At 48.4% G+C, this 18,114-nt stretch overlaps 7 protein-coding genes across 7 annotated transcripts; 4 read left to right on the top strand and 3 right to left on the bottom strand.

The window, feature by feature from the left end:
- Positions 1–19: 19 nt before the first annotated feature.
- J056_001947 (Ribosome biosis protein bms1) lies at positions 20–5,841 on the top strand (the record flags this gene model as incomplete). Its single annotated transcript, XM_009271575.1, has 14 exons — positions 20–1,049; positions 1,097–1,331; positions 1,376–1,522; positions 1,569–1,654; positions 1,701–1,714; positions 1,761–1,876; positions 1,923–2,006; positions 2,051–2,126; positions 2,175–2,199; positions 2,291–2,406; positions 2,458–2,610; positions 2,658–5,199; positions 5,246–5,406; positions 5,455–5,841. The coding sequence occupies 14 exons, from the start codon at positions 20–22 to the stop codon at positions 5,839–5,841; spliced, it is 5,172 nt and encodes a 1,723-aa protein (XP_009269850.1).
- A 319-nt stretch (positions 5,842–6,160) lies between these two features.
- On the bottom strand, positions 6,161–9,270 carry J056_001948 (Protein kinase -like protein; the record flags this gene model as incomplete). The annotated part of the gene is made up of 2 exons (XM_009271576.1): positions 6,161–6,301; positions 6,349–9,270. The coding sequence occupies 2 exons, from the start codon at positions 9,268–9,270 to the stop codon at positions 6,161–6,163; spliced, it is 3,063 nt and encodes a 1,020-aa protein (XP_009269851.1).
- A 187-nt stretch (positions 9,271–9,457) lies between these two features.
- On the top strand, positions 9,458–9,740 carry J056_001949 (uncharacterized protein; the record flags this gene model as incomplete). The annotated part of the gene is made up of 3 exons (XM_009271577.1): positions 9,458–9,479; positions 9,529–9,686; positions 9,732–9,740. The coding sequence occupies 3 exons, from the start codon at positions 9,458–9,460 to the stop codon at positions 9,738–9,740; spliced, it is 189 nt and encodes a 62-aa protein (XP_009269852.1).
- Positions 9,741–9,832: 92 nt separating this feature from the next.
- On the bottom strand, positions 9,833–13,099 carry J056_001950 (Leucine-rich repeat-containing protein sog2; the record flags this gene model as incomplete). The annotated part of the gene is made up of 3 exons (XM_009271578.1): positions 9,833–10,426; positions 10,501–12,741; positions 12,791–13,099. 3 exons carry the CDS (start codon positions 13,097–13,099, stop codon positions 9,833–9,835), a joined length of 3,144 nt encoding a protein of 1,047 aa, XP_009269853.1.
- Positions 13,100–13,123: 24 nt separating this feature from the next.
- On the top strand, positions 13,124–13,949 carry J056_001951 (Orotidine 5'-phosphate decarboxylase; the record flags this gene model as incomplete). Its single annotated transcript, XM_009271579.1, has 2 exons — positions 13,124–13,397; positions 13,444–13,949. 2 exons carry the CDS (start codon positions 13,124–13,126, stop codon positions 13,947–13,949), a joined length of 780 nt encoding a protein of 259 aa, XP_009269854.1.
- Positions 13,950–13,998: 49 nt separating this feature from the next.
- J056_001952 (uncharacterized protein) lies at positions 13,999–15,360 on the bottom strand (the record flags this gene model as incomplete). The annotated part of the gene is made up of 1 exon (XM_009271580.1): positions 13,999–15,360. The coding sequence occupies one exon, from the start codon at positions 15,358–15,360 to the stop codon at positions 13,999–14,001; it is 1,362 nt and encodes a 453-aa protein (XP_009269855.1).
- A 1,050-nt stretch (positions 15,361–16,410) lies between these two features.
- J056_001953 (Serine/threonine-protein kinase fray2) lies at positions 16,411–18,110 on the top strand (the record flags this gene model as incomplete). Its single annotated transcript, XM_009271581.1, has 3 exons — positions 16,411–16,502; positions 16,566–17,195; positions 17,258–18,110. The coding sequence occupies 3 exons, from the start codon at positions 16,411–16,413 to the stop codon at positions 18,108–18,110; spliced, it is 1,575 nt and encodes a 524-aa protein (XP_009269856.1).
- Positions 18,111–18,114: the final 4 nt, after the last annotated feature.

The following is an 18,114-nucleotide window of genomic DNA, read 5'->3' on the forward strand; positions in this document are numbered from 1 at the left end:
CTTCACCGCAACAGCGATTATGGCAGACGACAATGAAGAAGATTTTGGGCCAATGCCAATGCCCGATATGTCAAATAAGAAGAGGAAGGTGCTCACGCACGAGTCAACGTATCTCAACAATCTCCCGCTCAGCGACAGATATACAAAGTCCTTTATGCACAGAGACAACGTCCTCACGGCAGCGACCACAAAGACAAACTATATCGTGACTACATCTGTCGAAGGTACCATTAAGTTCTGGCACAAGGAGCCCAAAGGAATCGAGTTCAGAAAGCAATTCAGAGCTCATTTGCAGCCGATTGTAGCTACAGCTGTCTCCAACGATGGCAGCCTGGTGGCTACGCTATCAGAAGACAACTCTGTCAAGGTTTTCGATGTCGTCAGTTTCGATATGATCAACATGTTCAGTCTGGACTTCCCCCCTTCAACATGCGCATGGATACATAGTCCTAGCCAAGGCGGATCTGTCCTAGCTATTTCCGACAAGAACTCATCGGCCATGCATCTCTTTGATGGCAGAGGAGACGGTAAACCCTTCCATACTCTCACCAGCATCCACAACAAGCCGGTCAACATCATCAAGTACTCAGACAGATACGATACTGTTATTTCAGCTGACATCGGTGGTATGATTGAGTACTGGTCACCTCATGAGCCGTATGAAACACCAAAAGATGTTCCACGCCTTTGGGAGTTTAAATCGTCTACCGATCTGTACGAATTTAGGAAGGCTAAAGCACCCCCAACCTCTATTGCACTTTCACCGGACTCAAGTCACTTTGTTGCGTTCTCAATCAAAGACAGAAAGATCAGACTTTTCAATTTCCTCTCTGGTAAGCTTACGCGAAAGTATGATGAATCGCTGGAGGCTGCTAGTGAAATGCAGCAAGCAGGCACAGCTATATACAAATTAGATGATATGGAATTCGGCAGAAGACTAGCATTGGAGTCTGAGATACAAGAGAACGAGCACGCAGTGTCAAACATGAACGTCATATTTGACGAGAGCGGTAACTTTATCATCTACCCAACGCTCTTAGGTATTAAAGGTGCGTCAAGATATTTTGTTAGCTGGGTCACTGACATTGATGTCTAGTTGTGAACATTGTCACAAACAAGGTTGCCAGAGTCCTTGGAAAAGACGACTCAATAAGATTCCTAAATGTCTCGCTTTATCAAGGTGCACCGACGAAAAAAGGATTCATGACTGCCCAAATGGCTGCTTCTGACAATCCAATCTTGCAAGAGTCTCAGGCTCGTGATCCTATACTCTTCTGTTCAGCGTACAAGCGTCCCCGTTTTCATCTCTTTTCGAACTCCGAGCCTGAAGGGTGAGTTGTTAATTCTAATTGAACATGAGCTGATTTGTCTTCAGATCTGGAGATCGCGATGTTTTCAATGAAAAACCAACTCAAGAGGAACAAGCTATGACAGTCGCACCTGTCCAAAAGCAGATTAGACAAAGACCAGCGGCAGGAAAGGCGATTTTGCATACAACATTGGGCGACATTACTTTGCGATTGTGAGTGCGTTTACAGTGTTACTGTTGTGTTGATAATGAAATCCAGATTCGCTGATAAGGCACCTAAGGCTGTCGAAAATTTTACCGGACATGCCAGCAGCGGCTACTACGAGGGCGTGATATTCCACAGAAGTACGTAAAACGAGCTCACTTATGGCAAGCTAACGCATCGTCCAAGTCATCCGTAGATTTGTAAGAGATTCCTGCGATTAAAGCTGTCCTTACTAACGCAATCAAGATGCTTCAAACAGGTGACCCACTTGGTGACGGTACTGGTGGAGACAGTATCTTTGGCCACGACTTCGAAGATGAGTTTCATCCAGACCTGTCTCATGATAAGCCATACACGTTAAGGTAGGTGGATCTTGATTGGACCTGACTGAAGGTCTAACGAATGTAGCATGGCAAATGCAGGACCAGGAACTAATGCGTCGCAATTTTTTATAACCACAGTGCCAACACCGTGGCTGGATAACAAGCACACGTGAGTACAATATCAAGTAGAGTATTTCGCTGAATGTCCTTCAGGGTATTTGGTAGAGCGATTTCAGGGATGGATGTGATACACAAGATCGAAGAACTGAGAGTAGATAGGAAGGACAGGGTAGGTGATAATCCACTCGCAACACCGGCACTAACGAAGAGTAAATAGCCCGAGGATCCACCACAGATATCAAGTATATCAGTAGAATAATTTATAATTTGTAAAATTCATTTGAATAATTGCCATTTGTACCACCGATAAACTTGCACACTGACACCCACGAGCGATGGAAGATAAACCAGCGAAAGCGCATCAGCAAGCGCATGCGGGTAGAAAAGCAGAAAAGAAGGCGAAGAAGGTGGAAGGAAGTAATGGGAAAGAGAAGCCAATCAATCACAAGGTGCGTACTTGCAAAGACGCAGATATGGGTTGCTGACGAGCACCTGCGCAGGCTTTTATTAGTTCAAATATAAACACACAGAACAGGAATATTATGAGGAACGCTGAGAAAAATCAGAAGAGACTGCATGTACCTCTGGTCGATAGAACACCAGGCGTTGATCAGGCGCCACCAGTGCTCGTAGCGGTAGCAGGCCCACCAGGTGTACGTTGCAAACATATGCAGTCGCCACTTCTAATACCTCAATCCAGGTTGGGAAAACTACACTGATGAAATCACTCATTAGACGCTACTCGAAGCACACGATCAACGATATCAAAGGACCTGTCACAGTCGTTGCAGGAAAAGCTCGTCGTATCACTTTTGTTGAATGTCCTAACGATATCAGTTCTATGATCGATATTGGCAAAGTTGCAGATTTGGTACTGATGCTTATTGACTGCACAAGTGGATTCGAAATGGAGAGCATGGAAATGTTCTCAATCATGCGCCAACACGGTTTCCCAAAGATCATGGGTATTCTGTCGCATGTCGATTTGATCAAGAAGCAAGCTCATTTAAGAGCCCAGAAAAAGCGACTGAAGCATCGTTTCTGGACTGAGACGTACGCTGGTGCTCGTCTTTTCCAATTATCTGGTGTCATTAACGGGAGGTATCCAAACAACGAGGTACTGAACCTCACCAGATTCATTTCGGTTATGAAGTTCCGTCCACTTATCTGGCGCAATACACACCCTTATCTTATAGCAGACAGACTTGAAGATCTGACAGAAAGAGAAGTTGTGAGACAGAATCCAGCAATTGACAGGAACGTCACGCTTTACGGATACGTTAGAGGTGTTCCACTGAAGCAGCAGACAACAATACACATACCAGGCGCAGGCGATATGAATATTAAAAGTCTTGAAGCATTAGACGATCCTTGCCCACCACCAACAAAAGATAGCGAAAGGAAGAGAAGATTGGCTGACAAGCAGCGTTTAATCCATGCTCCTATGTCAGATCTCGGCGGTGTCAGATACGACAAAGATGCTATCTGGGTCAGAGTGAACGGCAATTTTGACAAAAACTCATCAGAAGCCAAGGGTGAGGGTGAAAAGATGGTCATGGACCTTCAAGACGCTCCATCCACGCTCGAGGAGTCAATCAAGAAGTCTCAAATTCGCTTGCTCGGTGGTTCGTCGAAAGCTATCCAACACGACAAGGAAGATTCAGACGATGAACATGGCGAGGAGCTAGATTCAAATGCTGAAGATGAAGATGAAGATTTGTCCGACATAGAAGATGAGGAAGGAGTTGACAACGTTGATGACAAGGGCCGTACGAATATGCGTAGAGGTCGTTTTTACGAAGGTGGCGGAGAGGACAATATCCAGGAGGATATTGCATTCGATGACAGTGATTCAGAGGTTGACCTAGAGGAAGAGCAAGGTCATTTCGAACAAGACGATGAAGATAATCCTGACCTTGAAGATGACGAGAATGAGGACGCTGACGGTGAGGAGGATGTGCCCAGATGGAAGCAAAAAATGGGCGAACACGCATCACTCGTCGCAAAGCAATCAAAGAACAAAGGAGATTTAATGTCTTTGATTTACAATTCTGATCTTACTCCCGAGCAAATCGTTTACGGAGATGATGCTGTTGAAGAGGAGGAAGATGAGAATAATGAGGATGACTTCTTCCAGGTCAAGAGAACACCTAAAAAGAGTCAATACGAAGGTCAAGTAGATATTATCCGCGCGCCAATCAGCCAAGATATTGTAGAAAAATGGACAGATGAGGACACACTTGACTCTATTCGTGGACTATTTATCACAGGCGCCGACCAAAATGAAGGCGGTGATGACGAGAACAATGAAGGCTTCGAAGATCTCGAGAATGGGGATGGCGACGAAGAGGAGGAAAGAAATGAAGAAAAGGAAGTAGAAGACGACTCACCAGAAACTCGCGAAGAAAAGCGTCTCAAGGCTATCGCGGAGAAGAAGGAAAAGTTGAAGAAAAAGTTCGATGAGCAATATGATGACGATGAAGATGGTGAGAAGATGGACTTTTACGATGAGCGTAAACAGGAGATGGCAAAAAAGCTAGAAGATAATGCAGCAGAGTTTGCTGATGATGATCCAGAAATTCGACAGCAAGTTGAAGGTTTTAGATCTGGTACCTACGTACGTCTGGAATTAGATCGTGTTCCATGCGAGATGGTAAACAACTTCAACCCTTCTGTTCCTGTAATAGTTGGTGGATTACTGCCAATTGAAATGCAATTCGGATATGCGCAATCAAGATTAATCAAGCACAGATGGCATGGAAAAATTTTGAAGACCAATGATCCATTGATCATTTCGTTGGGTTGGAGAAGGTTCCAGTCCATACCGATCTATTCACTTGAGGATAGATCAATTCGTAACAGAATGCTGAAATACACACCTGAACACGCGCACTGCTTGGCATCTTTCTATGGTCCATTAGCTACGCCAAATACCGCGTTCTGTGCTTTCAATACTTTATCGAACGATACACCGGCTTTCAGAATCAGTGCAACAGGTCTGATTTTGGACAATGACAAGAGTACTGAGATAGTTAAAAAATTGAAGCTTACAGGTACGGCCATGAAGGTGCATCACAATACGGCATTCATCAAGGATATGTTTAACTCTGCTTTGGAAGTTGCTAAATTTGAGGGTGCTCATTTGCGCACAGTCTCTGGCATAAGAGGACAAATTAAAAAGGCTATCAGTAAACCAGAAGGAGCTTTCAGAGCTACGTTTGAAGACAAGCTAAAGATGTCAGGTGAGTGTGGGTTTGAAGTTTGTTGAATCTGGCTAACGTCTGATAGACATCATATTCCTGCGTGCTTGGTATGGCATCCAGCCACGCAAATTCTACAACCCAGTAACGAGTCTTCTCGATGGAGACTGGCAGGGAATGAAGTTGACAGGTGCGATTAGAAAGGAGAGACACATGAAGACTCCTCTGGATATCAACTCAGCATATAAAGTGAGTGGAATCTAAACACCACTACATATCTCACAAATTTCATTACAGCCTGTCGTTCGTCACAACAAGAAGTTCAACCCACTCAAAATACCTAAGCATCTTCAAGCCAAGCTACCATACGCGTCGAAGCCAAAACTGACCAAGCCACAAAAGAATGAGACGTACATGCAAAAGAGAGCTGTAGTTATGGAACCTGAGCAAAAGAGAGCGGTAGCGCTGATTCAGCAGATGAGAGCCATCGATAAGGACAAAGGTGCAAAGAGATCTGCCAAGAAAGATGAGAAGAGAGATGAGCGTCAGAAGAACCTCAACAAGATAGAGGAAAGACGTCAAGATCACCGCAAAGAAGAGCGCAAAGAGGCCATGAAGAAGCTGGGTATAAAGCGTGCTATTAGTGAAAACAGCGGAGGCTCAAAGAAGAGAGCGCGTAAATAGACCGTGCGCTTTGTAAACAATCTATATTTATTTGTAAACAACTGATAGATGGGAAGATATAAACAAAATTCATTGAGGTAAAGTAAAGTTTCTCCTGGCGAGAAGCAACAAAAGAACAAGAGTGACAACAAAGTAAGAAGAAACGATTAACATTGTGCATGTCTTGTTGAGGTATAAAGAAGAAAAGGGGAGAAAATTGAATTGAGTGGAGGGTTCTGAAGTGTGGAAATGTAGTAGTGTAGTGTAGTAGTATAATAGAGTGAATTAATTCCATCATATCAATCGTGAATCGTAACAACAACGTCGAAACCGAATGCTCTTACTCAGCCCAAGGAGCGATCCACGAGAAACCAGCAAACTCAGCCTGGTCAGCTTCGGTGAGTTGACCCTGAACGGGTGTGAGGGTGGGTTGTTCGCGTGTGAACTCTGTGTCAAAGTTAGAGATATCGGTTGCGGATCCCTAAAAGGTAATGTGAGAAGTGGCTATAAAACTAACAACAAACTCACGATAGAAGGTCTGAAAGGAGGTGGGATGCGTCTGTGAAAGACGTCATCGAAATTGACATCACGGAAGTATGCATGCGCCTTGATATCTTCAGCATCAGCATCACCCGCACCAAGTCTCTTAGTAGGGTCTCTAGTGAGTAGTCTTTGCAACATGCTGACGGAATCTCTAGGCATATGGATAGGATAAAGTGGCTCGTCTTCGAGAATAGCGTCGAAGATCTCATCTTCGTCATCACCTCTGAAAGGCGATTGTCCAAGTAGCATCTCATATATGAGCACACCGAATGCCCACCAATCGACTGCACACGTGTATCTCTGCTCGAGGAGAATTTCAGGTGCCATGAATTCAGGCGTACCACAGAATGTCGATGTAGTGTTACCGTTACCCATGTTTTCTTTACACAGACCATAGTCAGCTACCTTGACATGACCATCGAGTGTGAGAAGGATATTGTCGAGCTTCAGATCTCTGTAGATGATTCCCTCCTGATGGAAGTACTCAAGTGCGAGTAAAACTTCGGAGGCATAAAATTTAGCTTGGCGTGGTGTGAACTGTTGTCTTTGGATGTGCAGCATGAGGTCACCACCCGAAACATACTCCATAACGAAATAAATGCGCGTCTCCGTCTGGAAACATGAATGCAATCCGAGCAAGAATGGGTGCCTTTGCTTAGCAGCAGACAAGAATACCCTCTTCTCAGATCTCGTCGATTCCACTTCATCGTTCTCGATTATGAACTCCTTCTTGAGCACCTTGATTGCGAATAGCGAGCTGCTGCGCTTTTCCTCTGCTAACATAACCTTACCGAAGTTACCCTTACCGATAACAGCAATAAAGTTAAAGTTATCGAGCCCTACCTTGCGTTGCACGGCTGTAGATACGCTTGCACTGACCTGCTGTGCAGGTTTAGGCTGGACCTGCTGTTGCTGATACTGCTGTTTCTGCTGAAACTGTGGAGGTGGTGCTCTGTAAGGCTGATCGGGACGCTGTCTGCTGTAGGGTGTTGGAGAAGGCACCTGTGCCTGAGGTTGCTGGGATGGTGGTGGGTATGGACGTGGCACTTCTACTCTCTGTGGTTTGACTTGTTCCTTAGGTGCCGGTGCAGGTTCTTTAGGCGATGCTAAATCCATCTTTTGGGCACCTTTCTCAATCTCCTCTGTCGTCTTTTCATTACGCTCACGCTCACCTGCCAATGTCTCGTCAGAGGCCTTCTTGCTTGGAAGCGGCTTCTTTGGTTTGGATGGCTGCTTCTTGGCTGCGCCGATGGCCTGCATCTGACGCAAAAGGCTGTTTGCAGTAACCATACTCATACCACAAAAGTCAGGAAGAAGGTGTGCACATTCAGCATGACATGTAACAGGACAATCTGAGCATTTCCTGGCTTTCTTCGAGAGTGGGTTGATGATCTCTCCGCAGTGACAGCACCAGTTGGGCGAGAGGGAACTGATAGGAGCTAATCTGTGCGGAATTCTATGTTTCACCTTATCTTCATCTTTTTCACCTGTATCTTGCTTAGATACACACTTGGTGACAACCTTCTCGTAGCAACCACGGTGACAGGTATATCTGCAGTCTTCACATCTGTATACCCTTCCATCAAGTACGAAATCATCACAGTAAGCGCACTTGATGACATTTGTAATGAACTGCTTTTGTACGAAGGCGTGGCCGTTCATCTCATGTACTTGACCTTTACGCTTACGCAAAGCACCTTGTCTGCCGAGACCGTTGTTATCTGCAGGACGTTTGCTTACATTTTGTTTGACAAAGTTGAGTTTAAGAGCTACAGCACCAGCTGGCTGGACAGAGAACCAACCTTCTACGCCCTCGTCGTCAAGTCTAGGAGAGGCGGCTTTCGAGATGGACTGGTTCACGCTGAGGTTGGTATTTGGAGATAGATCGTTAGGGCCATCAACAGCAGAGAGTTTTTGCGGAGGTTGGCCAGGTCTGTCGAGACTACCTTGCTGATTCATACGTTCAAGCAGAGCACTCGCCTCAACGTCTGCCTTTTTTCTACGAAGTTCTTCGACGAGATCACTGACCTTGATCCACATGAGACCAATAGGTACACCTGAATCACTGGCGCCAGCTTGACGTTCATGGATTGCGATTTCCACCTCGTTAATCTTATCGACGGGGACTTCAAAAGACTCATTCCAAACGTTGTGACCGGTGGATCTAGAAGCTCTAGTTTTGACTGGAGGGGTATCCTCACCGACCTTGATGAGAATCAGAGTCTCAAGTGGAGGTTGGCGGTGAGAGCGGTGAGACTGATTGGAGACAAGTTTGTGATTTAGGTCTCTCGCGCTCTTGATTTGAATTTTGAGAGTACCAGAGAGCGGCTTACGCAGACCATCGACTTTGGCAGGCTCACCGGATTCTTCCGTGGTGGGAGCAACGTATAGATTCTGATAGCGACGAAGAGCTTGGCGGAGGATGGACATTTTAGCGTCAGACTCTACTTTCTTAAGCTGGGTCTCAATACGAGAGCGTTTGTCACCCTCAGCGGAATAAAGCAGGGCCATTTTCTCGATACCTTTCTTGTAGTGTTGTTCGCGAGCCAGCTTGTAATCGAGCTGATGGAGCATAAGGCTGAGCTTAGCGGGAGTGTACGGGCAGTCCTCCTTGGTGAGTTCAAAGTTTGATATCTGAGATTTGGGCCCACGCTTGGAGCTGTCACGGTGGATGGAGGGATGCTTGGGATTTGGGGTGTCTGTTTCGACGCCTGCATTGTTACCAGGGAGCTGTGGTAGCTCTCGCTCACCGTCCAAAACTCGCTTGCGACGTTCAACGAGATCCCTGAGTGTGGACTCAAAAAAGTTGACATTCCTCTGGGCCTCCCTGATTTGAGATTCAGCGAGTGAGCGTGCCATTGGATTTCCCAAGTGAGCATCTCTCATCTTCTGTGCGCTATCAAGCATCGTGCGCTCAGTGGATAGCTTGTAGTGAACAGATTTAACCTTTTCATCAAGGGAGTTGTCCTGGCAGATTCTTTGTTAGAATTTAAGTTTCGTATTTAATAGCCTTTTACCATTTTCACTTGAATCTTGCTTCTATCGTGGGTGTTGCGGTTTGAACGGCTTTTTTGCCTTTTCCTTGAAAACAGCGATGTTCGATTCACTTACAAACCGTGAATTTATCTATTAAATATGAAGCCTCGCCTACTAACCCACCCACAGGCCCAAATCTCGTTCCTCAAAAGCAGCGCTATGCTCAAGGCAGAGGTGAATTCACCCACCTCAAAATGCCACGCTCGAGACTCTACTACTATGGATACCTTGCTGTCTTCGGTACTGGGATGGTTCTCACTGCGGGTGGAATTAAGACGCTTATCCAGGTGTGTTGATCATGTTCACCTGAAAACACACTAACACCTGTATAGGGAAAGTAATGTGATTTCAAGTGGATTGCGATGATTTCAATTAAATTCAAGCAATCTCAAGTAATTCCAAGTAAATTAATCATATGTCTTCCAATACACTCTCACTCATAACTCGTCGAATCTGAGCTAGCACTATATCCCGAAACACTTCCACCGCGTTTTTTACTATCTGCATAGCTAGTCGGGCTGAATACCTTGCTTAATCCCGCTCCAAAGTTAGTAGCTGATCTTGGCTGTGAAGGTCTTTTGCCCATACCCATACCCGCACTCATGCTGCCAGCCATGCTAGCCATATTCGCCGGCATAGAGCTCTGTGATCTGGAGAGAACGGGTGCAGGGAATGCCGCCATTCCTAATCCTTTCTCACGACTTTTTTTGCCTGTAGATTTGGAGGACTTGGCTGACTTGGGTGAGCGAGGTGCTGTGCTATTCAAACTCTTCCAGCTATTTAAGCTATTTAAGCTATTTGAACCGTTCACCTCATTTCCAATTACTCCACCACTACCACTCCCACTTGCCATGTTCAGTGCTGCGCTGTTGGGCGATGGCGCTAGTGGTCTGTACTGCGACACGTGCAGCTGCACTGTCAACTCCGACACGAGATCCATAATCATCTGCATCCTCCTGCGTGTCTTGAGCGGCAGACGTCTCATTTCGCCGAGACCCTTAACGAGAGATGCCATCCAAATCACCATCTAGACAAAGACAAGAATAAAATAGAGTTAGTTAGCGTGACCAATGACTAGCCAAAAAATAAACTCCCGCTCACCTTATTAAACGCCGAGGCATGCTCAAACAGCACCTTCACACATGCCGCATCAGCGGCGCGCAATCCGCCAACTCCATAGGCGTTCCTCGCACTCTTCACCACCTCTAAATCCTGGGCTAGTTTAGCAGTGAGCAGTTTGGCCTCGTTGGATTTATCGCGCAGCTCGACCATGATTGGATCTGAGGTGTGAGAGGGGGTGTTTGCCTTAAGCGTGGCTCGAGTGTTCGTATTCGTATTTGTATTGGCATTTTTATGAACGCTATCCCCGCCATCATCGTATGTGCTCGTGCTAGCGACATCCTCGTCCAGTACAGGCCAAAACCGTCCGCCTACCTCTACACAACTACCTATCAACTCCACCAGCTCTCCCGCATCGTCGGGCGTGCTAGCGCGGGGTGTCCGTGGTGCCACTTTAAGTGTGTCAATTTGGTGCGGCTGGAGTTGTGCTGGGTGTGCGTGTGGGGATGGTGTGCGTAGTTGGGAATGTACATCATCACGTTCACGTTCACGAACATGACCATCCAACTGTGCTTGCTCATGCGCCGTCGTAGATCCAGGCTCGGGAGAACGACTAGTAGGTGTGCGCGGATTATCGAGATCGAGATAAGGCAAGCGATCGCTGGGTGTGTTTGGGGCACTTGGAGCGAGTGTGCTGCTCTGTGCACTGTTATGTGAGTGGACATAGTCGAAATCAGCCTGTGTCAAAGAAACGCCTTGACGATAGACCTTCTTAGTGCTCTTGTCAATGCTACGAGTTTGGTGTGGTTGGTGGACTTGGTTGGGTTGTAGCGGTTGCAGTGGTTTTTGTGCTTGCTGGTGCTGTAGCTGGTTTTCATTCCTATCACCCCCACCACCCCTATCACCGCCACTCACACTACTCAAACCACTCACACCCCCCACACAACCACTCATCACCCGCCACACATTGGCTATTTCTGACATACTCCCGTATAGAGTGAGGACAACCATGCGGAGTACGACAGGATGAACGAACTGCGCATCGACTACGAATCTCCCGGCAACTCTCGCGCGTAACTCTGCAATGAGTGGTGAGAATGCCCTGCTGGCCATCTTGACAGCGTCGGTGAGATCTTCAATGGTGTTGCTGGAATGCGCAGAATGTACAGAATTCCCAGAGTGCACCTTCCCTCCCAGCACGCGGAAGAGCGGGTCAAGCCCTCCCGCCGCACTATTAAGCAGGGGTCCAACCACCACGGCAAAATCCGAGTGTGTGAGTGTAACGAGGTGCGAGATGGCAGAGTGAGTCTGTGAGAGCGCAAAGAGGAGACTGTTTGCGGCGTCAACTATTATGTCCGTGTTGGAGATGGAAAGTGGGGAGGGTGGAGTGGGCGTGTGTCTGTGTTTGTATGTGGTGCTGACTGTGGATGAATGCAATGCCTGTTTCTGTAGATGTTCAATGTTTCTCGATAGAGGAGTTGCCGGATAATGCTCCTGTTTATACTCTCGACTACAGTTATGCTCGGATGTCTCAGTTTCAGATACGGAGCTCGGGCCTGGAAAACCACTAAGACTGCTGGGAAGAGTGGGAATTGGGGGGAGATCGACACTCTCCTTCCTTTCTACGGCGAATGACAGACTTTCGTCTCTGTGGAGGGTAGCGTTGAGGGGCGTGGGGTCGGTGATGATCCTATTGCTGCCGTGACGCATGTCGGGAAGACTTTTTTTCACTTTAAGCTCCTGATTTATGCTGCGCTTTGGGAAAATTGCGGAGGAGGATGCGTTTCTGCCGTGAGAAGCATGTGATGACTTTGAAGCGTAGTCAGAGTTGTATACGTCGAGAGTGGGAGAGAAGTAGTGATTGTTGGGAGTGTCAGGAGTGGGTGGATTGAATGGAGAAGGAGTGTTTGAGGGTGTACTATCATGTGTGTCGTTTTGAGTGCCACTGTCTGGGTTATGTCTCAGCCAACGCCTGAGAGCAGCAACCCAGGCTTCCATTTCCAAGTCCAGCTTGTGTTTCTGAGGGTAGTCAGGGTGTGTGACTGAGGAAGCAGCGTGGTTGAAGCTGTCAAAAGCATCTGGTGGTGGCCACTCTATCGGATTTGAGTCTAGCTTGATGATACGGAGGTTATGGAAGTTGGAGAGGTAATCAGGGATCCTAGTGAGCCTGTTCTTAGAAATAGAGAAAACCTTCAAATTAGCAAGACAGCCTGGATGTTTTGGCAGTTTCTTGATCTTATTTCGCCCAAGCTCGAGAATTTCGAGGTTTGGGAGGTGAGTGAGCTGTGTGTGGGGTGTGAGTAGGTTGATAAGCACAAGACATCAAACTCACGACTACTGGGAATGTACTTAGCATATTAGCGCGTAGATTCAGGTATCGCAGCTTCCCCAGCTGCAATATCTCATTTGGGAGTCCAGCCAGTCTATTGTAGCTCAATGCGAGTCTACAAGTGTCTTGCTTTATGAGATTTATAACTTGCACGGGCAGCGTATCGATCCCAGCCTTGGATAAATCCCAAGTGTCGACAACGGTGCTTTGGCTAACCACCCGTTCAATAACGCCAATAATCTCAGTATTTGATAATTTTAATTGATTTTTCCCATTTTTATTCTTTTTATCTCCTTCCTTGGTCTCGCTCATCGTCGTTGGTGTTGAAGCTGAGAGATGAGTTTCTTTGAGAGATCTGCGTCTTCTCCGCTAGCCAATCAGCTACTTGAGATAATAAATCGCAAACAATCTAATCTCTGCGTATCAGTCGACTTCACCCACTCGGACACTCTCCTCCAGCTCGTCGATGCTGTTGGTCCGCACGTCTGCATGATTAAAACGCATATTGACATCATCTGTGATTTTGATATCAATCTCGTGCACTCTCTCTCTTCTCTCTCCCGCAAACACGATTTTCTCATCTTTGAAGATAGGAAATTCGCCGATATCGGTGTGTCGACAGTGCTCAGCAGTCCATTCACTCATCCATCACCCAGGAAACACCGTCTCCTTGCAGTACTCCTCAGGCGCCCATAAAATTGCGTCTTGGTCACACCTCACAAACGCACACGCTCTTCCCGGTGACGGCATCGTTCATGGTCTTAAGAAGGTTGGCCTTCCACTCAACAGAGGTCTTCTCCTTCTCGCTCAGATGTCCTCCGCTGGCTCTCTCGCTGACTCCTCCTACACCCAAGCTACCCTCGACATGGCCAGGCGACACAGCGACTTCGTTATCGGCTTTATCGCCCAGCAGAGACTCGGCACGCTCGACGAAGGTTTCCTCATCCTCACCCCAGGCGTCGGGTTGGATGTTAAGGGCGATGGAATGGGTCAGCAATATAGAACGCCCGATGAGGTCGTCGACGCTGGTACTGACGTCATTATTGTCGGTAGAGGTGTTACGGGGAATGAGCACTCTGTCGATTACATCAAATCCGCTGAGCAGGCTTTGAGGTATAAGAAAGCTGGCTGGGATGCTATTAGAAGGGTGCACCATGTGTAGTTCTATGTCTATGACTTATAAATTAGGTCAATAAGTTAAGTTGTTGCTTCTAAACACGCTTCTTCTTTGTCCTCCTTCCTTCAGCTTTGCGCTTTACTTTCATATCCTCCCCCGTGACTGTTTCCATGTCCCTGAGCACGTCATCCAGCTCACCTTCGCTGTCGCTTTCCTGGTCATCTCTGTCTGCTCTTTTCTTACCATCTTTGCTGTGTTTGCCTGATTTTGTTTCCCTAACGTGTTCTTTCTCCTTCACCTCCTGACCCTGCTCCTCCCCATCCCACACTATTGCCATAGGGGTAGACTTAACGAAAGCCGAGGCGAGTATGGCAGCCTTGGAGTGTGTTCCTGGCGTGACAGTCGAATGAACGCGTACGAACCCGTCAATCGCACCACTAAGTGATATGAGGGGATTAGAAGTGGTAGCGACACAGCCCACCGCCGCGCCGAGGCCCCTGTAAGCATTACGGAGGTGCATCGAGGCAGTATCTACGTTCATAAGAGCACAATTACTGTCCGCGACGAAAACATTCCCGTGAGCCCCTCTCGCCAGACATCTGATGGGGCTAGCAGTGAGCGTGTCTGTTGAGCGCAGCGGTCTATTTGAGTTGTTCGACTTTGTGCCTACTTTTCCTTTTGTGCCTGTGTGCTCACCCTGCTCACTCTGCTCACGCCAGCTATATAGACGCACACTCCCACTCGCGCTGCCGGTGAGGAGAGTGTTATCGTCGAGCCACTCGAGGGCGGTGACATGCACGGGGGAGCGAAGGTTGAGGTTATCGTTAGGGACATTACGCGCGCGCCAGAGCTCTCCGTCGTGCAACGCCAGCTTCTCCTTGCGCCTTTCCAGTTTAGTCTTGCCTTGAGGGATGCGGGGTGCATAAGCAGTAGGGTGATCCTCGCTCATCTCACACACCCGCTGCACATCCCACACCGACGGCTCTTGCTCTACACCGCCCACCGCCATAAAGCGTCCAGAGGGGGAGGTGCGCATGCAAGTGAGGCGCGGAGGGAGGCTGAAGAAGCGGGGTGAGTGTGCAGGTGGGCTGGTGTAGCAGAGATGGCCGCTGCTCGTCACGCTCATATTCACTTGGGTGCCACCCGCGCTGCCCACGCCCACGCCTATGCTGCGCTCCGCGCTCCGGCTGTCCGTCCACTCGGCATCCAGTGCGAGCGCCTCACCATTGCCGGACAGCGTGTACTGCTGTAGGGCTCCGTCGGAACGTGCCGCCAGCAGCTTGCGCGTCGCTGGCGTGTACTGCAGCTGCGTAATCTTCCTTTGCGCTTCTACACCGTCGGATGTGAGCAGCGAAGCAGTAATTTCTGTGTCGCCTGTGTCGCCTGTGTCGCCTTCCGCTGCGTGCACTCGCACACTCTTCAGCAGCCCGTTGGAATCCCCCGTAATAAATCTCATCGAGGTGTTGGTGGGAGGAAGGAGAAGACGGTGGAGATGGACATGGAATTGGACATGGGAAATGGGAGATATAATTTGGCGGGCTGTCCAGGCAGCACAGCTCTCGGCTCACAGCATCTCCAAATAGCTTCTAACCGCTTGAAATGTCTGGAAATAGCGGCAAATGGCGGCAAATAGCAGCCAAATTATCAGCCACAATCACATCCTACGGGATATTTATAAGGAATTCAGTGGCTTCTAATAGGGCAACCTGGATAGAAATGCAGTTGAACACAGTACTCGTCTTTGTCGTTGCGGCCCGCGCCGTCAGCTTGAGAGCGGCAGTTCATTTGGACAGCAAACACACACACCATCGTACCCACTCATACTACGTGAAATACCTCGACAATCTCCGCAGCCAGGAGTATGATTGTGAATACGCTGCGCAGTAAGACGAAAATAGCGGCACTACAGACGTGGATTATGGCTACGACGAGGCAGATATGCTGCAGAGTGCACGCGAGTACAAGGCGGAAGCAGAGAAATTTGCGGAGAAATAGCTGTTAGTTGGAGTGTCTGGTGTTGTAAATGTTAAGATAGAAATACATGTACATTTAGCAGCATTTCCAGCATCTCCGCACTCGATAACTCTACAAAATCACATTCAATTTCACATTCAATATATCGCTTAGTAGCCTGCAGATCACATCACACAATATCATCAGCGAAAAGGATCCACAGATTATGTGATGATGATATAATCCAACAGAGCCGACGACCGAGCCGAGGACACAGCCGGCTGCGTGAGAGATACTTGCGCGACATGCACCGGGTTGTCAGCGCGTACGCCAGCGACATTAAGGCACGGGCGGTGCACAAGAAAGAGTCCGAGGAAGGGCGGGAGTGGACAAGGATGTATAATGAAGACACACGCATACACGTGCACGCCACGACAAAGATAAAGATAAAGTTTAATTTTCATCCGCGCCGTAGTGCTCCCACCCAGCACACCCATTAGCCAACGGACGACGCACGCCGCACAACGCACGCAATCGTTGCTCACCAGCCTCGATGGCCAGTTTGAAGAATGGGAAAAAAGACGAGAAAGACGACACTGACACGCATTTCATCGGTGCTGAGAGTGATCCATGGCAGCTATTCAGGTGAGTCTTGGTCTTCTCGCAGTGGCCGCAGTGGCAGTACATAAAATTCTAACAAGCCATCAGCAACGAAGCGGGGGACTATACGATGCTCAATGCGATAGGCTACGGTGCGAGTTCCGTTGTCCACGCCGCCAGATTCCACGGTAAGGGTGATCGCCCGCGAGCCATGTGTGCCGTGAAGGTGATAGATGTGGATAATTTCAACCGACACACGCTCGAGCTGTTGAGGAGGGAGCTGCAGCTGCTGTCGCTGTCCAAGCACTCGCAGGTGCTCAGAGTGCGCGGTATGTGGATGGATGGTCCCCGCCTGCACATAGCCACGAGACTGATGAAGGCTGGCTCGGTGCAGTCGATCCTACGCGACGCTTACCCGCATGGCTTCGACGAGGTCGTCATCGCCACTATCCTCAAACAGGCCCTGCTCGGTCTGCAGTATCTCCACTCGAACGGCTTCGTCCACCGCGATTTCAAGGCGGGCAATCTCCTCGTCGACGAGGATGGCACCGTGCTCGTAGGCGATCTTGGCGTCGCTTCTAACTTGAATGAACACGATAATTCAAACAAACCGCATCACGCCTCAAGCATCCCCTCGCAAGGCTATCTCGGCAGAAGACAGTCGTTTGTTGGCACGCCCTGCTGGATGGCCCCTGAGGTGGTCGAGAGGAAGCGTTACGATGCAAAAGCTGATATATGGTGAGCGTGGGGTGTTTTGAATGAAATGAACACAATCTAACACAGTACAATAACAATTCCAGGTCGTTCGGTATTACTGCTCTCGAAATGACTCTGGGGACTCCCCCGAAAGCGAAGCTGCCGCCAGTGACTATCCTGATGAAGACGATCCATGAGGCATCCCCGACGCTTGAACAGAACCAGCTGCACTCAAAGTCATACAGCTACTCGGGGGGAATGAAGAGAGTGGTAGACTGGTGTCTGCGCAAAGACCCCAACCAGCGACCGACAGCGACGGAGCTACTGGCTAGTCCGTGGTTCAACAGCAAGGCGAAGAAACCAAACTACCTCGTCACCACCATTCTCAACGGCCTCGCACCGCTAACAGAGAGGATCGAGGCTAAGCAGAACAATTCACCGAATATGACGCGCTCAGACAGCTTCAAGTGGGATTTCACTACGATAATGCAGACGATTGGCGGAAGTAACAGTGCTGACCGGCGGAGACAGCTGCTCAACTACTCGTATGGAGAACATCCTGTGGAAGATAGCGTTGAATTGGATTTCAAAGATGTCGTTTCAGCAGAGGCGGAGAAGGCGGAGAGGGCAGACAAGAAGCAGACAGCAGAGACGGAGACAGAGACAGAGACAGAGACGGAGACAGGAAGGGACAGTCCAGATTTTTCAACCAGCTCGTCGTACAAAGATGGTAATGTGCCAGCGAGTGTGCCCAAGAGTGTGCCTACGAACATACCACAGAGCCATTCACTGAGCATATCGCAGTCGTTCCCCCGCGCGAACACTCATCACAATATACCACCAACCCCCCCACAAACATCCGACACCCTATCCAAATCGCTCGAGGCAAAGCACGACAAGAAGGGTACGAGTACGTTGAAGACGCGTTTCAATAAAGTGATGAATAAGATGAAATGATTTA

This window comes from Wallemia ichthyophaga, assembly GCF_000400465.1.
Source record: "Wallemia ichthyophaga EXF-994 unplaced genomic scaffold scaffold19, whole genome shotgun sequence".
NCBI classification, from domain to species: Eukaryota; Fungi; Basidiomycota; class Wallemiomycetes; order Wallemiales; family Wallemiaceae; genus Wallemia; species Wallemia ichthyophaga.